The sequence below is a fragment of the Lagopus leucura genome, unplaced genomic scaffold (assembly GCF_019238085.1).
Source record: "Lagopus leucura isolate 7727_CA_CO unplaced genomic scaffold, USGS_WTPT01 Super-Scaffold_100004, whole genome shotgun sequence".
Classification (NCBI taxonomy): domain Eukaryota; kingdom Metazoa; phylum Chordata; class Aves; order Galliformes; family Phasianidae; genus Lagopus; species Lagopus leucura.
The window spans coordinates 65,171,146-65,187,947 of record NW_024962264.1 but is presented as its reverse complement, the minus strand read 5'-3'; the positions used below and the strand labels follow the sequence as shown (position 1 = coordinate 65,187,947).

General features: G+C 41.3%; 1 protein-coding gene across 1 annotated transcript in view; it reads left to right on the top strand.

Annotated features, from left to right (window-relative positions):
- The window catches only part of EIF2AK3 (eukaryotic translation initiation factor 2 alpha kinase 3), a 41,335-nt gene that overhangs the window by 10,311 nt on the left and 14,222 nt on the right, over positions 1–16,802 (top strand). The window contains exons 3-6 of the mRNA XM_042871485.1: positions 10,814–11,008; positions 13,568–13,698; positions 15,696–15,930; positions 16,219–16,381. Of these exons, the coding sequence (XP_042727419.1) occupies positions 10,814–11,008; positions 13,568–13,698; positions 15,696–15,930; positions 16,219–16,381 (724 nt within the window). The remainder of the gene's footprint in view (positions 1–10,813; positions 11,009–13,567; positions 13,699–15,695; positions 15,931–16,218; positions 16,382–16,802) is intronic.

Here is a 16,802-nt window from a genome sequence, read left to right as displayed (position 1 = left end):
CACACCCATCGCTTACAGCATCCCTGCAGCAGCATTTTATTAACCTGATTTAAAATGAGGTTTTTTGTTTGGCCCGTCGCTTTCTAGTTTAGTTAGTTTTTAATTAAGTCACTTTCTGTAAATATCATCCAATGGGAAGCTGAGATGTGTTTTTTGGGTATGGGTGGGGAATACTTCACTGTCAGTCACACAGTCAAGCTTGTTTGAGTGCTTTCACTTAAAGGGTTATTATAGCAGCTTTTGACTACAGTGTTGCATATTCCGAATTTCTATCAAATCTGTACAAATCTTCCCTGTTGCTCCTAGCAGTCACTGGGTAAAATAAAAGGAGATACAATCCAGTCTACAAGAGCACTGAGAAAATGGCTGTCTTGGCTCTCGCTTTTTGCCTTACAAGCAAGTTGTTCTGCCTGGCTCACTAGGGTTAATCTTAACTTTTAATGTATTCATGCATCTTAAAACATCTGGCACAGGACACATCAGCAACAGAGGCAATCTGTTCTGCTTGGCACTTGGCTTTGTGCACAATTCAGGCTGCTTGCAGGAGCAAATGCTGTGCAGCAAGGTCTGTCTGCCATCTGCAGAGAAGAAGTTGGTCTTATGCTTCAGAGTGTGTGCAAAACTCTCAAAAGCAGAACTTTACTCTGGAAGGGGAAGAATAAAAATGTTTAAAATTTCTAGTGGTGCTGCAAAATTGTTTTCCAGCTGTTCTATGCTGTAACCAGGTGCAAAGCCCCCAGATTGTCTACTCGAACTGAGTGGCAGAGTGCATAAAATGATTGACTTGTTATTGAGGCACGTAACTTGGAGGAATCCTATTTCCTGACAGGTAAAGTGATATACTTGTAATTGTCTGGAAATGCATATTAGTAGAGCTCCTCATGTCTTGTAGTTCTTCCTTGTTTTTTGTATACTGCTGGGGTAGATGCAGGACCACCAAATGCTTCTGTTGCTGGAGATGTCATTCCTCTGGAGGAAGGCATAAGCCAGTTCTCCATTATACGTCTTGCCTGTAATAGAAATGGAATTAAACTATCCTGAATGAAACACAAGATGTGGGGATTGATAACGACTGTGTTGTTGAGGGTTAGAGGTGGTTGGTTTATAACTGAATATTGTGTGGTAAGAGGTCCTGTGTCAGGTTATCAGCTGCCATCTCTATTCCTCTGCAGGGGAAGGAAATGTGATCCTACACTGCTTGAGGGCACAGAGAGATATTAGAGTCTTAAATGGTCCTGGAAAAGCTCATAATGAATGAGAAGTGAGTGTCCAGAATTGTACTTCAAAGGAAGATAAATTCTAATTGCAATTGAGACAGAAAAGGCTTATTAGGGCTATCAAGGGGAGTGGAGCCTGTGTTTTACAAGAAGAGAATAGATGTGACTGCTCTTTAACTACACAGATGTATTATGATTACTGATGACCCAGACAGTTCTTTTTATTTTGCTGGCAACATGCAGGGTGCATTTGGCAGTAAAGCAGTGAATGCTTTGCAGCCTTGCTGCCTGTTGCTGAGTGTAGGTCTTTGCTGGTTTCTGGGTGAAATTAAAATGATCATTCTCCTGGCAGTCATTTTTCTAATATTTAGTGGACAAAATTTCATTAGCAAAAGACAAATTGTTTTTAGGTATCTGCACGGCTAGAAGTTGTGCTGTTGTAGGAACTTGTGAAGGGGAATTGCTAATTGACACTTGAGCAAAATTAGGGATTAATGTGCTGCAGCAGCATGTGTTTTGGTTGGCTGACAAGTAGATCTGTTGCTTAGAAGACTGGCCTTGTGCTGTTTTGATAAATACATCCTCAAATACAATAATCTAAGTTTAATGACTTATGCAATTAAAAAAAAAAAAAAGGGGGCTTCCTATAACAGCAGCTTGGTGGCTTTTTTGCTGACACTTGAAGTAGTTAGCACTGATGAAGCTCTGATAAAGTGCTGACATGTGTCTCTAACTTGTGCTGTAACGATGTCTGAGGGGGAGGGGGTGCAACTGTTCCAGGGCATGTGGGGAGCTGAAATAACGAGATGTTATGGCTGGTGTGATATCAGAGCACTCAGCCCTAATTCTCACAATGCTCTTCCTTGAGCACTGCCAGCAAAGTTTTCCCTGACAGTCACTCAGGCAGGGTTAATGGTTATGGCCAACTTTCATTTGTTATGCTGACAGGCGTGGTCAAAATGTATTGCAGCAAATCTTGAAAAGGTCCTTTATCATCATCTTGCTGTTTCTGTTTAGTTATCTTTGTAGTAGCCTTTAATTTAATTACATATGGTACACTGCATGTTTTGTATTGGTTGTTAAGCAGCTCCAGTGTTCTCTGTTTTGAAATGGGTTGGCTCTAGTGATGCCTAGGCAAACACTCATTTCAGAACAGCAAGAATGACTTGGGTACTTGGAACCTAGCTGTCCAAAATGCAACAAAGAGATTGATTCTGCCCTGCACTGCTTTTGAACTTCTGGCCTGTAACTTTATCTGTAAAAGGAAGTGCTTGTTTCAAGCGTTAAACATTTCAGACAGTTCAGCAAATCATTCCTTTAACAGCACAGCTGCTGCTATCCCATTTCCAAAATTTCATCTGGACTTTACCCTCCATGCACAGGTAACTTTGTTAATCTTTCAAGATCCCTGCATGTTTCATGCTTTCTGTCCTCGAACTTCACTACAACCTTTGTGTTCTTGAAGAAAGAGTATGCATTTGCAATTTTTGTTGTTCTCCTTTATTGGGATCTCTTTTCTCATAGGAATTGCTCTGTGACTCCGTCTTCCCCTAACCCTGGGACTTTGTGTCCTTATCTAAGAGACCACCCTGTCCAGGCAGGACCAGGGAAGAAGCACAGCCAGCCTGGCAGAGATCAGCTTAAATCCTGGACTGCTGAAGTGATGTGGGTTGTGTTACTGCTCATCTCTTAAGTGAAGCATCTTGCTTAGCTTCTTACTGATGCTATAAGAGCCCATACAGTGATAGGGCAAGGGGGAATGGTTTTAAACTGAGACAGGGAAGGTTTAGGTTAGATATTAGGATGTTAGATAGGAGGAATTTTTTCACACAGAGGGTGGTGACACACTGGAACAGGTTGCCCAAGGAGGCTGCAGATGCCCCATCCCTGCAGGCATCCAAGGCCAGGCTGGATGTGGCTCTGGGCAGCCTGGTCTGCTGGTTGGTGACCCTGCACATAGCAGGGGGTTGGAACTGGGTGATCTTTGTGGTCCTTTTCAACCCAGGCCATTCTATGATAGTCCTGCATGCTGAAGAGGAGTTAAAACATCTTCAGACATCCCAGTATTGGAACAATACCAATTTTGACGTAATGACTAATGACCTTCCATACAGTGCCTGCTTCTCTAGGTGAAAGGTTTGGCATAATCTTCATTTTCCTCACTGACCTTTTCCTCTACATGCTGTTGGTTTCAGTGACCTCAGGGGGTAGACTCAGTAGCAGCAGCTCCAGAGTGCTTTAGAAAGGACCACTCTGAACTTCTAGAATACTATTGAAGTCTTTTTTTTTGTTTTTTTAAACAAAACTTAGTGTTAAAGAGAGGGGGATGGAATAATGTCAAAATAAAATCTTTCTTAAAGTACTGTGTGTTTTTTTTTTTTTTATTATTATTAAGGAGAACAGTTTTTTTTAAAAAGTCTGTTACCATGGCAGCAAAGCAGGCTGGCATCTCTGCAGTCAAAATCCCAAGCCTTGTTTGACTGTGATTAAAGTAACAGTGGTATTTTAGTTTGCTGCTCTTCAGAAGAGGGATCTGATTGCACAACAGTGTTGGAGAACTGATCTCTTTTGAAGCCAAGGCAGTCTAGTTAACATACTGCAGTTCCTGTTTCACAGCATGGCTGCTCAGGGAGGGCAGAGGACAGAGCAGCACTAATTCTTTTAATGGCTAACTTGAGCCAAATGCAATACTGTACCCCGGTGCTGGCAAGGAATGTTTTAATTCTCAAGCTGCTCTGCTGCTGTCATATATTACTGTTAGCGCTGCTCCAGTGTAGAAAGCAGTTTTGTAAGCTGCAAGGGTCCTGACACTCAATCAGGTTTTAAGATCTGAAGTGTAGAATTATGCTGGAGATACCAAACACAGCCATTTAATAAAGTTCACAGAATCACAGAATTGTAGGGGTTGGAAGGGACCTCCAGAGATCATCGAGTCCAACCCCCTGCCAAAGCAGGTTCCCTACAGCAGGTCGCACAGGTCGGCATCCAGGCAGGTCTTGAACATCTCCAGAGAAGGAGACTCCACCACCTCCCTGGGCAGCCTGTTCCAGTGCTCCGTCACCTCACTGTAAAGAAGTTCTTGCGCACATTTGTGTGGATCTTCCTACGCTACAGTTTCCCCTTGTCCTGTCTCCACTCACCACTGAAAACAGTCCGGCCTCGCCATTCTGCCCCCCACACCTGAGATATTTATAGACCTGGATCAGGTCCCCTCTCAGTCTCCTTTTCTCAAGGCTGAACAGACCCAGTTCACTCAGCCTTTCCTCATAGGAGAGATGCTCCAGGCCCTTCACCATCTTTGTGGCCCTCCGCTGGACTCTTTCCAAGAGATCCCTGTCTTTTTTGTACTGGGGAGCCCAGAACTGGACGCAGTACTCCAGATGAGGCCTTACCAGGGCAGAGTAGAGGGGGAGGATCACCTCCTTTGACCTGCTGGACACGCTCTTTTTAATGCACCCCAGGATGCCATTGGCCTTTTTGGCCACAAGGGCACACTGCTGGCTCATGGCCAACCTGTCATCCACCAGGACACCCAGGTCCCTTTCCGCAGAGCTCCCCTCCAGCAGCTCATCCCCCAACCTGTACTGGTGCATGGAATTATTCCTCCCCAGATGCAAGACTCTACACTTGCTTTTGTTAAACCTCATCCGGTTTTTTTTCTGCCCAGCTCTCCAGCCTATCCAGGTCTCGCTGAATGGCAGCACAGCCTTCAGGCGTGTCAGCCAATCCTCCCAACTTCGTATCATCAGCAAACTTGCTGAGGGTGAAGTTGTTGGAAGTATGTTGTAGATGCTGCTTTGAGGAAAGAGGAGGGGGAAAAAAAAAAGGAGTTTCCAAACAGTTTTGCTACTATTCATCTAGGCACAGGCTTATAGCATTGCTTCTGCTCTGTGGCTGTACTCTGCACTAATCATATGTGAAACACAGGACCTTGAAAGTTAAGTCCATGTCTTGGTCCAATCTTTTCTAACCAATGGAAGATGAAACAGACACTATCAGGTAGTGGAGTATAAGACATGGTGGAGAAAGAAGAAAAAAAATGTATTAAAACTACTTTCATACGGATCTTACTATGGGCAGGAGCAGAGGAGCAGATTTGGACATTTCATTAATCCTGTGAACTCCTGTTTCTGGGTGAACCACAGTTATAAAAGTCATCCTGAGGTTTTAAAATCACGTATGCTCACTAATCCTATGCAAAGCTGGTGTGCCTTTTCACTGTATCACAGTCTGACTGAGATGAAACCTACTTCCTTAACTGCTCTTATGTGCTGCTTGGGCACAGGCTGCCTTCTTCAGAGCAGGAAGGTCTTATGATGCCTCCCCACACTGCAGCAGCAAATACTGATATATCAGAGTTCAGGTGCAACCTTTCTCAGTGCACTGGTCTTGGAGATGTTTTCAGTGTGTATGCTATTTAACAGAAATAGGATGCTGTTAGGAGCAGGTACATGCTTTGCAGAAATAGGTAACTCTTATAAGAAAGTGTGAAGAAAAGTATGTCCTCATTCTTGCTGGTCCCTTCACAACAGTGTATTTCCGTTTGAATAGGGTTTGCCTGTTAGTAATGCTGTTGTCTTTGTGTAACCTGTGCTGCAGCAACCAGCAGGGACTCTGAAGGGAAAATGTGCATCAGCCATCCTGAAACCCAGGCTGAGGAGCAGAAATGAGCTTTCCTATTGGAAGAAAGAAATAAACCAGTGTATCTGTGCAGATACCTCCTAGCATGTGTATTGAGAAGGTGGTTAATAAATCAGTTCCAGACAAACCTAAGCTAGGTGCATTGTAAGGCCATACCCTGTGTGAGACCTAAAAAACTATAGAAGCTTAGTATAGAGGTAACCTTACTGTACATGCCTGCAGTTTCTTTTTATACATGGGATGTGAAGCGATTTCTTTTTCTTTCCCTGATTTGTGTAGTTGCTTCTTTCCAGCCTTTATAATGAAAATGCTAATATTCTCTCTTAATATGTTCCCTGGATGAATTTTAAAGGAGTTTAAAAGACACAGTTCTCACTGAAGTAGCTCTAAGAGCACACCTGATGTTGGCTTTGATCTTGTTTGTTACAGTAATCTTACTGTAGATGCAATCACAGAGACAAAGAATTGGAACCTTTATTTAAGGTCATATAGCTTAGTTAATCAGTAACTGTACTGAAGCTCTTACAGCAATGGTAGTTTATGATTAGAGTAAGGTTTGAAATCCACAAGCTGAAGTGTTGGAAAAACAAATGCATTCTGCTTCTTATTCTAAGGAAGGTATTTTACCTCTGATGAGTTATTCCCTTGGAGCTGCTGGGAAGTCTAGCACGTCTGATAGCAATATTGACTGTTTTGGCATCACGTTTTTTTCAGATGTCTGCATTTTATATGGTAAGGATGGCTAGGTATGGAAATGAATGTTACGCTTGCTGTTAAACAGCTCGTGGAAGCTTTTTGATCTCTGTTTACATGACCTTTTTTTTTTCTTCCTTACAATAAATCAGCAGCTTTCTCCCTGCGCCGGTTCAACCTGGCATGGGAGCTCTCATGCAGCGCCCTCCTTTCCAGTAAAAAGTCTAGACAGCAAATTCCCTGGTAGCGTATGCCATTTCGGATCGTTATGCCTTTTTGCTTTTTGTGAAGGCTTTTTAGAAACTGCATTACCTCACCCGTCGGCCTGGAGATTGAGCAGCCCGCGTTGCTGATAGGCCTGCAGCACCCTGCGCCGAGCCAATGGACAACTTGAGCTTCAAACTCTTAATGAGCAAAAAGAGCAGCGTTGTTTAGGGCTCCATAGTTAATGTGTTGGGGTTTTTTTGTTTGTTTGTTTTTTGTTTTTTGTTTGTTTTAAAGTGTTACTTCTGAAAGACAAGCTACTTAACAATTATGTGCCATATTGCTGACCAGTGAAGCTGAACAAATAGCTATTTACATTGACAGATCAGAGGAATGTGTAAGTGCATCGTGGTAACCTACATTTTCTGTGCCAAGAGATTTGCAGCTGACTGCCTGGGTGACTCACTCTTTGGATTAGGAGATGAGGTAATGCTTTTGAGATACAGGGTGATGTCATTCCTTTACCTGAGCTGCATGCCGATGCTAGCTGCTATACTTTCAAGGAAAGTCCCTTTGCTGATTCTGATTTACTAGAGCTGTACAACTCTGAGGAATTGATACTGTTTCTGTGCTCCTGAAGCCTCTGCAGGTAGAACCACATTTGTGTGCCCACAGATGCCCTTCTGTTATATGGATATATCTGCACCTGCAAGTATACATGTTTGCATACCAGTTCCCTTACTTGAATAAAGCTGTTTTAGTGATAAAGGAGCTTTGTCTAATCAGATACAATCCCCACTTCTGCCATGTCACACGTTCCCATTAATAGAAAGATTCATCTTAGAAGCTGAAGTTGTTTTTTGCTTCTGTTAATCCAGTTGGAGCTTTCTATGAAATACCTTGTTTGTGATGGATGTTAACCAGAATATCTATTTACACTTATCCATGGTCACTTTAACCCCATCTGTTCCTCCTCTCTTTGTCCTTCAGTGCTGTGACTCTTTCTGCTGCCTGTACTTGCTGCTCTGATGTGTTCACCAGCAGCAGCTGTGCCTTTTCTCAGCCTTTATTTCCAATGTCACACAGGACACTCTGCTCCTGTGGGCACATTCCCAAGGTTGGGAGCATGGGCAGGTGATCAGCAGAGCTAACCAGAGCAGTCTCATCTGTTGTCTGTGGCTGCTGAGGACCAAGGCTGTAACAGATGAGCAGCTACCATTGGAAAATTTCTGAAGGCATACAACGCATGACCTGATTTGACTCATATCTTGGGAGCATACAAACAAGTGCTGCTAAGCGAGCTTATTCTGTACTGGGGGTTTGGGTGTGTTGTTCCCAGAAATGGCCAACATTTTTGCCAATTTGAGGAAAATTTTCACAAAATTACTGCTGAGGCCTTGGAGAGAGAGCTTCAAAATGAGAGAAATGCTCAGAGTGCCATGTGTCATGTTGTGCCCAGGGCTCACAGAGTTAATTGAGAGCCTCCCTTGCTCAGAAAAGATACCTCACTTTGCGAAGTGATGGCAATGTGCTCTGAGTATACCAAGCCACACAGCCCCTGCTGTTGTGACTTCCAGGGAGCATATCTGGAAGTCTGAACCCACAAGTAGCTGTCTGGCTGCCAGCAGCATGTGTGTAGCTTGGCCAGGCTATATGAATTTAGCTGGCTGGTGGCCTGGCTGAATTTCTTCTGGCTCCAGCTTGAAGTCAGCCTCAGGTCCTTGCTGGCATATCTTGAGAGATGAGGGTGCGTGTAGCTGTTCTGCAGGAAACTGAAGTAGTAGCACAGTGCTGCTGATCCAGAAGGCAGAGTGGGACTGCTCACATGTATGTGGCTCACAGACAGAGCTGTGACACCTCGGTGGCATAACAGGGTTTGCCTGACTGGGGCTCTGTGTGCTGAAACAGTGCTATAGGAGCTGCTTTAGCTTTTGGTTGGTTGGAAAGTTGCCTGTGAAAAGACCAGTGTCTGTTGTTTGTTCTTTTTTCTTTCATATGGGATATCTGTATTGCTGGAGATAAAGCACAGCTCTCCAAATTACATGCAGGTAACTGAACCGGGTGTGGGAGGAAGCCTTATGGATAATTTATTAATGCAGTACTGCTCAAGCTAAAAATTTTGATCGTTATTATGTGCTTCTGAAGGACTATATTACAAAAACATTTTTTGATGCTACTTTTCTGTGCTGAATATTGTAACAAAGTACTCAAGCTTGGTTTAGGCTATAAGTTTGGCACAGGCTTCTTTTGTTATTAAAAAGTGTTTTCCACGATCTGCATGTCTTTGTTTCTAAAGATCACAAGGCTTCTCTTGCATATGAATGTTTATATAAACCTTTTGTTTGCTTTATTTTCATACTAATCATGTGATTTCTGCAAATGACCCCCTGCACAAATGTTTGCTTTTTATTGTTTTATTTCTGTGCACGTATCCAGTCATGTATATGTGTACGTGTCCTCTTCCCCTCCTTGGAAAACCATTCTGCAGCATGTTTTGTGGATCACAGCTCTCACAGTGTCTCCTCTGGTATGCTTTGGCCTTTTTTAGTTATAATGTAAATATCCAGGAGGAAAATACACATACTTCATTTTGCTTTGTTTAAAAAAGAAAAAAGATCACTGCTATTCATGCGGTTATTTTTATCATCTCTTCAATTACATGTTATATTCCTGAGAAGAATTTTTAATTGTCAGTCATCATGCAGCTTTTCAAAGCCAGGAAGCATTGGTCTTAGAACCCTTAGGGATCTTAGGGGCAGTCACCAGCATTATCAGGTAATTGCCCTAAACTTTTTCTCTGAATGAGGTATATCCAAGCACTGCAAGAAAAGAGGTCAGTCATGACACGTGCACGTTGACAAGATCTTTCTTTTCCTTCCTCTTTATGTGAATCTCAGCTTGTGCTTGTGCTGTATGCTCTTGTGCAACCCAGTTAAAATAAGAAGTTTCATGTTAGAGAGCATTTCAATCGATTTCAATCGAAGATGTAACATCAGAACTTAAATTAAATCCAAGCAGAAAACTCATGGATCATGTGTGCGTGTTTCCTTTGAAGTAACTAATATACATGTACCAGAAGTAGTCTTTAGAATGTGTAAGGAGTCTGAATATAATGTAATTATGTTGTAGCGTACTGCCCAAATGGACAGAAGGTCTGCAAAAGCCTTAAAATCTTCCATGTTAATCCATATCCTCAAAAGCTAAGATTAGAGGGATTACGGTTTCTCTCCTTGATGGGCGCAGCCACCGCGGCTCCACAGTATTAGTTATGGTCTATCATGCTGATAATGAGTTTCTTAATAAGTCCCTTAGTACTCATTGGCAATGACTCATGCTTCCGAATGAGGATCTCCTTGAATATCTGTGTAATGGATGAAACTGTATCCCAGTGAAGAATGTTTGACCTATTGTGTGTTTTAAGAAAAATCAGAATTTGAAGGGATCTGTGTGTAAGCATCAGGCGATCTGGGGAGAAGTTGGATTTTACTGTTTGAAAAGCCACAAATGCAGTGTAAGGTCTGTCAATGGTAGTTGCTCTGTCTGCTTTAAAGGAGGGTGGCTTTTTTGGTGTAGTCATCACTTGCAAAAGAGCACACATACAGCCTGAGCTTTTCTTTTAGAACAGAATTTAGTTGTCTGATCTGGAGGGAATGCTCAGTTCTGTATTTACTACTAAATTCACTCTGGGGAAGGTGTAGAAATTTAGAGCTTTACCTAGAATGCCACTGTCTTGAAACAATCACAATAATGTGCTTAGTTTTCAGCCACTGTTCAGTCTCTTCAAGACTACTTCTACCCTTATTTCTCTGTTTGGATTATAGAAATCAACTGATTGAGCTTTGAATGCTTAAAATGGAGGAAGTGTTAGAACTGAATTGTTTTTTAACATGATGCCTGAAAGTGTTCTTTGTAATTTTGAAAAATAAGATTCTGGGATACAAAACCATAAAATAAGGTGCTGCAGTGTAAATTGCTATACATGCTCACGCTGTGCTTCATTTTGCATCTCTGTATGTTTTGCTAGAAGTAGTAACTTACATTCTGTTGGCTTGTTTTAGGTATTTGGAAATAAGATGATAATTCCTTCCTTGGATGGAGATCTTTTCCAGTGGGATCGGGACCGAGAGAGCATGGAAGCAGTTCCTTTCACAGTTGAATCTCTTCTTGAGTCATCCTACAAACTGGGCGAGGATGTTGTCTTAGTTGGAGGGAAGTCGTTAACAAGCTATGGGCTGAGCTCCTACTCAGGGAAGGTAAGAGCTTCAAAAGTTGTCTTGTGTGTCTCAGATTTGTGTATCTTCTGTTTCTAGTACTATCTTGCAAGTAGATTGCTCTTATGATTTAAGCTGCACTACAGTTCTGGTGTATGATTGCACAGCACCAAAGAGCAGAGTACAAATTTCTTGGGAAACAAATGAAGCAGGCTGAAGTAAGACTTAGCAGCTGTGGTTAGATGACACTGCTGAGAGCATCGCTGCAGTGTTTTGTTGTGTGAGCTTTTGCTCTCTCCCTTGTGCTGCCTGTGTCACTTGCCATTTGCTAAGCAGAATCAATTTGCTAACCTAAGAGAAAAACTCTTTGCTTCTATTGGATTACTTTTGTGCTGAGTTAGCAAATTCAGAGCAAGGGGAAGAAATGACCCCTTTCTGCAGAATTGGAAGATGAGTTCAGCTTTATTATGTGGCTCTGCCTGGAACAGCCTTCACAGTTCAGCTTACTGAACATCAAATAAAGTTTTAGATGATGCGTTTTTCACAATTAAAGATTTTAATTTTTTTGTCAACTAGCAAAGAGTATCTGATTGAAAACAAGAGAAGCATTCAAGGTACATGAACTTCTGAGATTTGTTCTTGTTGCCAGTAAGTTTACTCTACCTTAGGAGTTCTTAAATTTTAAACTCATGCAGAAGTTAAGTTGAAAACTACTTTTTATCTGACTGGTTCAGAAAGTGTTTTTTTTTTCTGAAATCTTTTGGTTAAGTGGTGTATGGTTTTAAAAATGGAAGGAAAAAAGGATTAAAACACAGGAATTGATTGCATTCTTTTGAGTCCTAGACTTTGACTTTCTTATCCTCCCCTTTCCACGTCCTGCATTATTTAAGTGATCACAGATGTTTTGTGTAGTGAATAGCAGGTATTTGCTAAAATCAGAAATGTTGTTTTTAGAACATGTAAAAAGAAAATGATAATATTTGGTTTTCAAAACAAAACCAAGCCATAACAGTTTTTTCCATTTTAACCAGGTGTTTTCGTGTAGAATGCTGTTGCGGTTTCTGTAACGATCACTCATGATAAAGGTCCAAAGCAGTAGTTTATGAAACCATTTAGATTTTCTCATTGATGGCAAAGGGCACTTGTACCAACTGTTAAGGAAGTGGTAATTTTCAGTTCCTGCTGTGATTCAGGCCCAGACTTGCAGTACCAAAGGTGCTGCATGCAGGAAATAGTGCTTTACTCTTCCATGTTAAGAATTTTGGCAGTGTGGAGCAGCTGCCCAGAGAGGTTGTTGGTGCCCCATCCCTGGAGGTGTTCAAGGCCAGGTTGGATGGGGCCCTGGGCAACCTGGTCTGGTTTTAAATGGGGAGGTTGGTGGCCCTGCATGTGGTGGGAGAGTTGGAGCTTCATGATCCTTGAGGTTCCTTCCAACCCTGGCCATTCTGTGTGTTGTCCTTGGCACTGTAATATCAATTCAGGCTTCCTGAAAGTGTGTCCAACTTACTTTCAGAACACAAATGGCTGTATGTATTCCAAATACTGTTTGAGAATTGGACTGTTGCAAAGTCTGTGTGACAGCATTAATTTGAGGTCCCCACCCCATTTTAATAGCTGAAAAGACCAAGTGGGATGGCTCTGCAGTATTTTATATAGATCAATAGTACTTAATTTGAAGTTAATAGAGTTATGCTGAGGCAGATACGGCACGAAAACAGAATTATACTGTGAACCTACTTCTAGAAATTATCTTTCTGTCAATAGATATCATAGGAAAAAGAGGAACTATGATTTCTTTCTGTTAGAATAGAACACTATGCAAAGAGTCAATAAGTCAAAGATGTTCCAGGCTGTAGGATTCCTAGAACTTTTTGCAAAAGCAATTCTCTTAAACCATGCTTTTTGACATCCATCAAGTTGAACATCTAAAATCATAAAATCATAGAATCACAGAATGGCCTGGGCTGAAAAGGACCACAATGCTCATCCAGTTCCAACCCCCTGCTATGTGCAGGTCACCAACCAGCAGACCAGGCTGCCCAGAGCCACATCCAGCCTGGCCTTGAATGCCTGCAGGGATGGGGCATCCACAGCCTCCTTGGGCAACCTGTTCCAGTGCATCACCACCCTCTGTGTGAAAAACTTCCTCCTGATATCTGACCTAAACCTCCCCTGTCTCAGTTTAAAACCATTCCCCCTTGTCCTATCTCTATCCATCCTCGTAAACAGCCATTCCCCCTCCTGTTCATAAGCTCCCTTGAAGTACTGGAAGGACACAATGAGGTCTCCGCAGAGCTCTTTTCCAAGCTAAACAAGCCCAGTTCCCTCAACCTTTCTTCATCCTTTCAAATCAAACAAAATCAGTAATAATAAACCAAGTAAATCAGTATGTCCAATAAAAAATTAAGCCACAACTAAGTTTTCAGTACCCTCTCCTGTTTATATGCTCCCTTCAAGTACTGGAAGGAGCTCTATATCCCCTGTGAGCCGAAAATGCACTGTAACAATTGTTAGTTTTGAACATTCGTGTTGGATGCTCTTTTTTTCGCTCTTGAAGCTGTTCACATTTCCAAGCTGTGAGTCTCTTGTCTTGTCTCTTAGGTGAAGTACATCTGCTCGGCTGTGGGCTGTCGCCGCTGGGATGACGATGAGGCAGAGCAGGAGGACACACTGCTGTTACGGCGCACTCAAAAAACAGTCCGTGCTGTTGGACCCCGCAGTGGTAATGAGAAGTAAGTATTACAATTACATAGGTTTTAATTTGTAACACTTTAAGAATTTGACCTTCTTGCTCTTGGCAGAAAAGGAATGAGGGAGTTTGTTCCGAAGGAATGTCACAGGCTTGTTATTTGGCACCTATCTCTTCTGGTCTTCAATGTTTCTAAAAAAAAGAAAATCTGTAATTTCAGTTTTAGACCATTAGAAAAAATACTCGTCCATACTTACTTCTCTTAAGTCAAATGACAGTGACTTTTCTTGTCCCTATATATCTCAAAAGTGTGTCATTTCTCTACTGCACAAGATAAATGTCTCTATTGTTTGTTTCAACTGATCATTTGGTATAGCAGGAGATAGCCTGAAAGCCTTCTGTGATTTTTTGATTCTCTTCTTAAGTTCTTTACAGAATCAGAGAATCACAGAATGGCCAGGGTTGGAAGGGATCTCAAGGATCATGAATCTCCAACCCCTCTGCCACATGCAGGGCCACCAACCTGTACATTCAGTACCAGACCAGGCTGCCCAGGGCCCCATCCAATCTGGCCTACTAATGGTAACTGTCAGTTTTTTTATACTAGATGTTTTAGCTTTCATTTTAAGTTGACAATAAATGAACACTTTAAGACTGAAGACATTTCAAAAAGCCTCATTCTTACATCTCCTTTTGTTTCATGATTTAGGTGTTCTTTTCTTCACAAGCTGTAAAAATTGCTTTGGTCTGTGACTTCCCTCATGCTCTCACTTTGAAGTTTCCAGCACACTGAGATTTCTAAAAAGAAAAAAAAAAGCACGCACCCAAAACAAACAATAAAACCCAGCCCAACAACAACTGAAAAAAAACAACAAGCTGACACCATGCTTAAATACAAGTTTACAAGGCTGGCTGCTATACAAAGATACAGTAACTGCCCACCAGTGCAACGGAGAGCTAGTCATTCTCTGTTCACCTGCTCCCTCTTCTGCTTGCAGCAGGATTTGACAGATAGTGTGTCTGCAGTCTGTCAGAAAGAAGCTAATTAGAACTTGACTAGATTAGCAAATGAGAAGTCTTAAGAGAAATCTTGATTCTTAGAGACTGATACTGCCAGGGAGAGGTATGTCATGAAAGCATGTTTGTTGTTTGCACGCCTTTCAAAAAAATAGCATGGTACCTTTGGTACATGAATTCTGTAGTTGTTGTAGCCAGAAATAGAGGTGCCCTGGGTACCCAAAGATATTGTTAAAGGAGTGTTTTCCTTCTTTTTGCTCTTTCAGATACCAACTTCCCATTCTTTCCCCTCTGTATTTGTCTACAGCATAATTACAGCTCTATGTGGTGGAAATAAGAGCTCTTTATTTTTCTGAGAGTAATTTTGGTTTTGTCCCAGTTCGTTGTTTACAGAAGTTGAAGAGTTTTAGGCTGTGCAAGAGAGCTCTATGTTCCTTATACAGCCATATTTGTTTCAGGGTATGTTAACCTGTAACATGAGCTGTCCTGGCTTCGTTGAATTACCCCTCAAAGAGATCCTGTGTTACGGTTTCTGTGTGGGATTAAAAGAAACAAACAAAAAAGAAAGCACCATCCCTTCTCTTGCTTGAAAGCCTTACATTTAAAATAAAATATCCTTTGTTAGTGAATTATGTCTTCTGTAGAATGCTGCTTCCTAAATGCTTTATACTTTTATCAACTGTGTAACATGTTTTTCCCTAAACAGACCTAGCTTTATTATTATTTGATGATTTTTAATTGCCCTCTCCATATACTATACCTTTAATGTCATTGGCACTGCTTCATCAGCTGTCTTCTAACCTTGGATGTCATGCTAGACAACAAGATTTCTTTCTCGTTTGGTTTGTATTCTGGATACAGTTATAGGATTAGCACTCCCTCTCCTGGTACAGCTGTGTTACTGTGGCTTACTGGGCCAAATACAGGTAATTCAGTTTAAGAATCTTTGAATTGAGGGTATGGTACTTGCTTAGAATATATAACTAACTTTTACAGATATTTTTTTTTCTCTTTTTCTTTTAGGTGGAATTTCAGTGTTGGTCACTTTGAGCTGCATTATGTCCCAGACATAGAAAATAGAGCAGGATACATTGAGAGCAATTTTAAATTGCATGTGAACAAAGAAGAAACAAAAATAATTTCAGATGTGGATGAGCAGGAGGCAATGATGAAAGATACAGTGATAAAAGTCTCAGTGGCTGACTGGAAGGTTATGGCTTTTAACAGACGAGGAGGACATCTCGAATGGGAATACCAGGTGTGGGAAGAAACAGAATAATAAATGTTACAGTTGTAGAAGATATGCAGCTTCATTGTTGATGTCTTTCATCCTGGGTTTTAGATGCTGTCTCTGTGTTTAAACAACAAAAAACAAAAAAAAAAAAAAAAAAAAAAAACACCTTTTTGGAACTTATTTTACTGATGTTGTGTTTTTGAGCTGCTACATCTGTTACACAAACCAAACAGAGGTATTTAAGCACTTGATCTCTTACATAACATCTAATTAATATGACATTAATTTCCTTGTTATCTCTGTCTTCTTCAGTTTTGCACTCCAATTGCTTCTGCATGGCTGGTTAAGGATGGCAAGGTAATTCCAATCAGTCTGTTTGATGACACAAGTTACACCACAAACAATGAAGTGTTGGAAGATGAGGAGGATCTTGTGGAAGCTGCCAGAGGGGCCACGGAATCCAGTGTCTATTTGGGTGAGGCACCAGCTGTTGTAAACATCGTCGTTTTCTGTGAGCTTTTAGTGGAGCAGATCTTTCCATACTGTAGAATTAATTTTTATGACTATTTGGCCTAAAGTGGTAAATAAATGATGTTGTGTTTTGACCAAGAAGAAATAGGTTTTAAAACATTGTACTCTATTCTATTTACTGCTTTATAGGTGCAGTACTTTGCACATGATTGCAAATCTTGAAACTTTTAGAGATAGGCTTATAGTTAACAATGCAGTCTTATTGCTCAGAAAGCTGTAAGAAATATCTCCCTCTAGTCCTCTAACGTTTCACATTATTTTTTTTCCTCTGCACTGACTGCAGTAACTTACCGTGAAGATATTTCAGTTAAGCTCATATGTGATTGAGGTTTTTATCCAGCTATTAGAATTAATTTGATGTGATT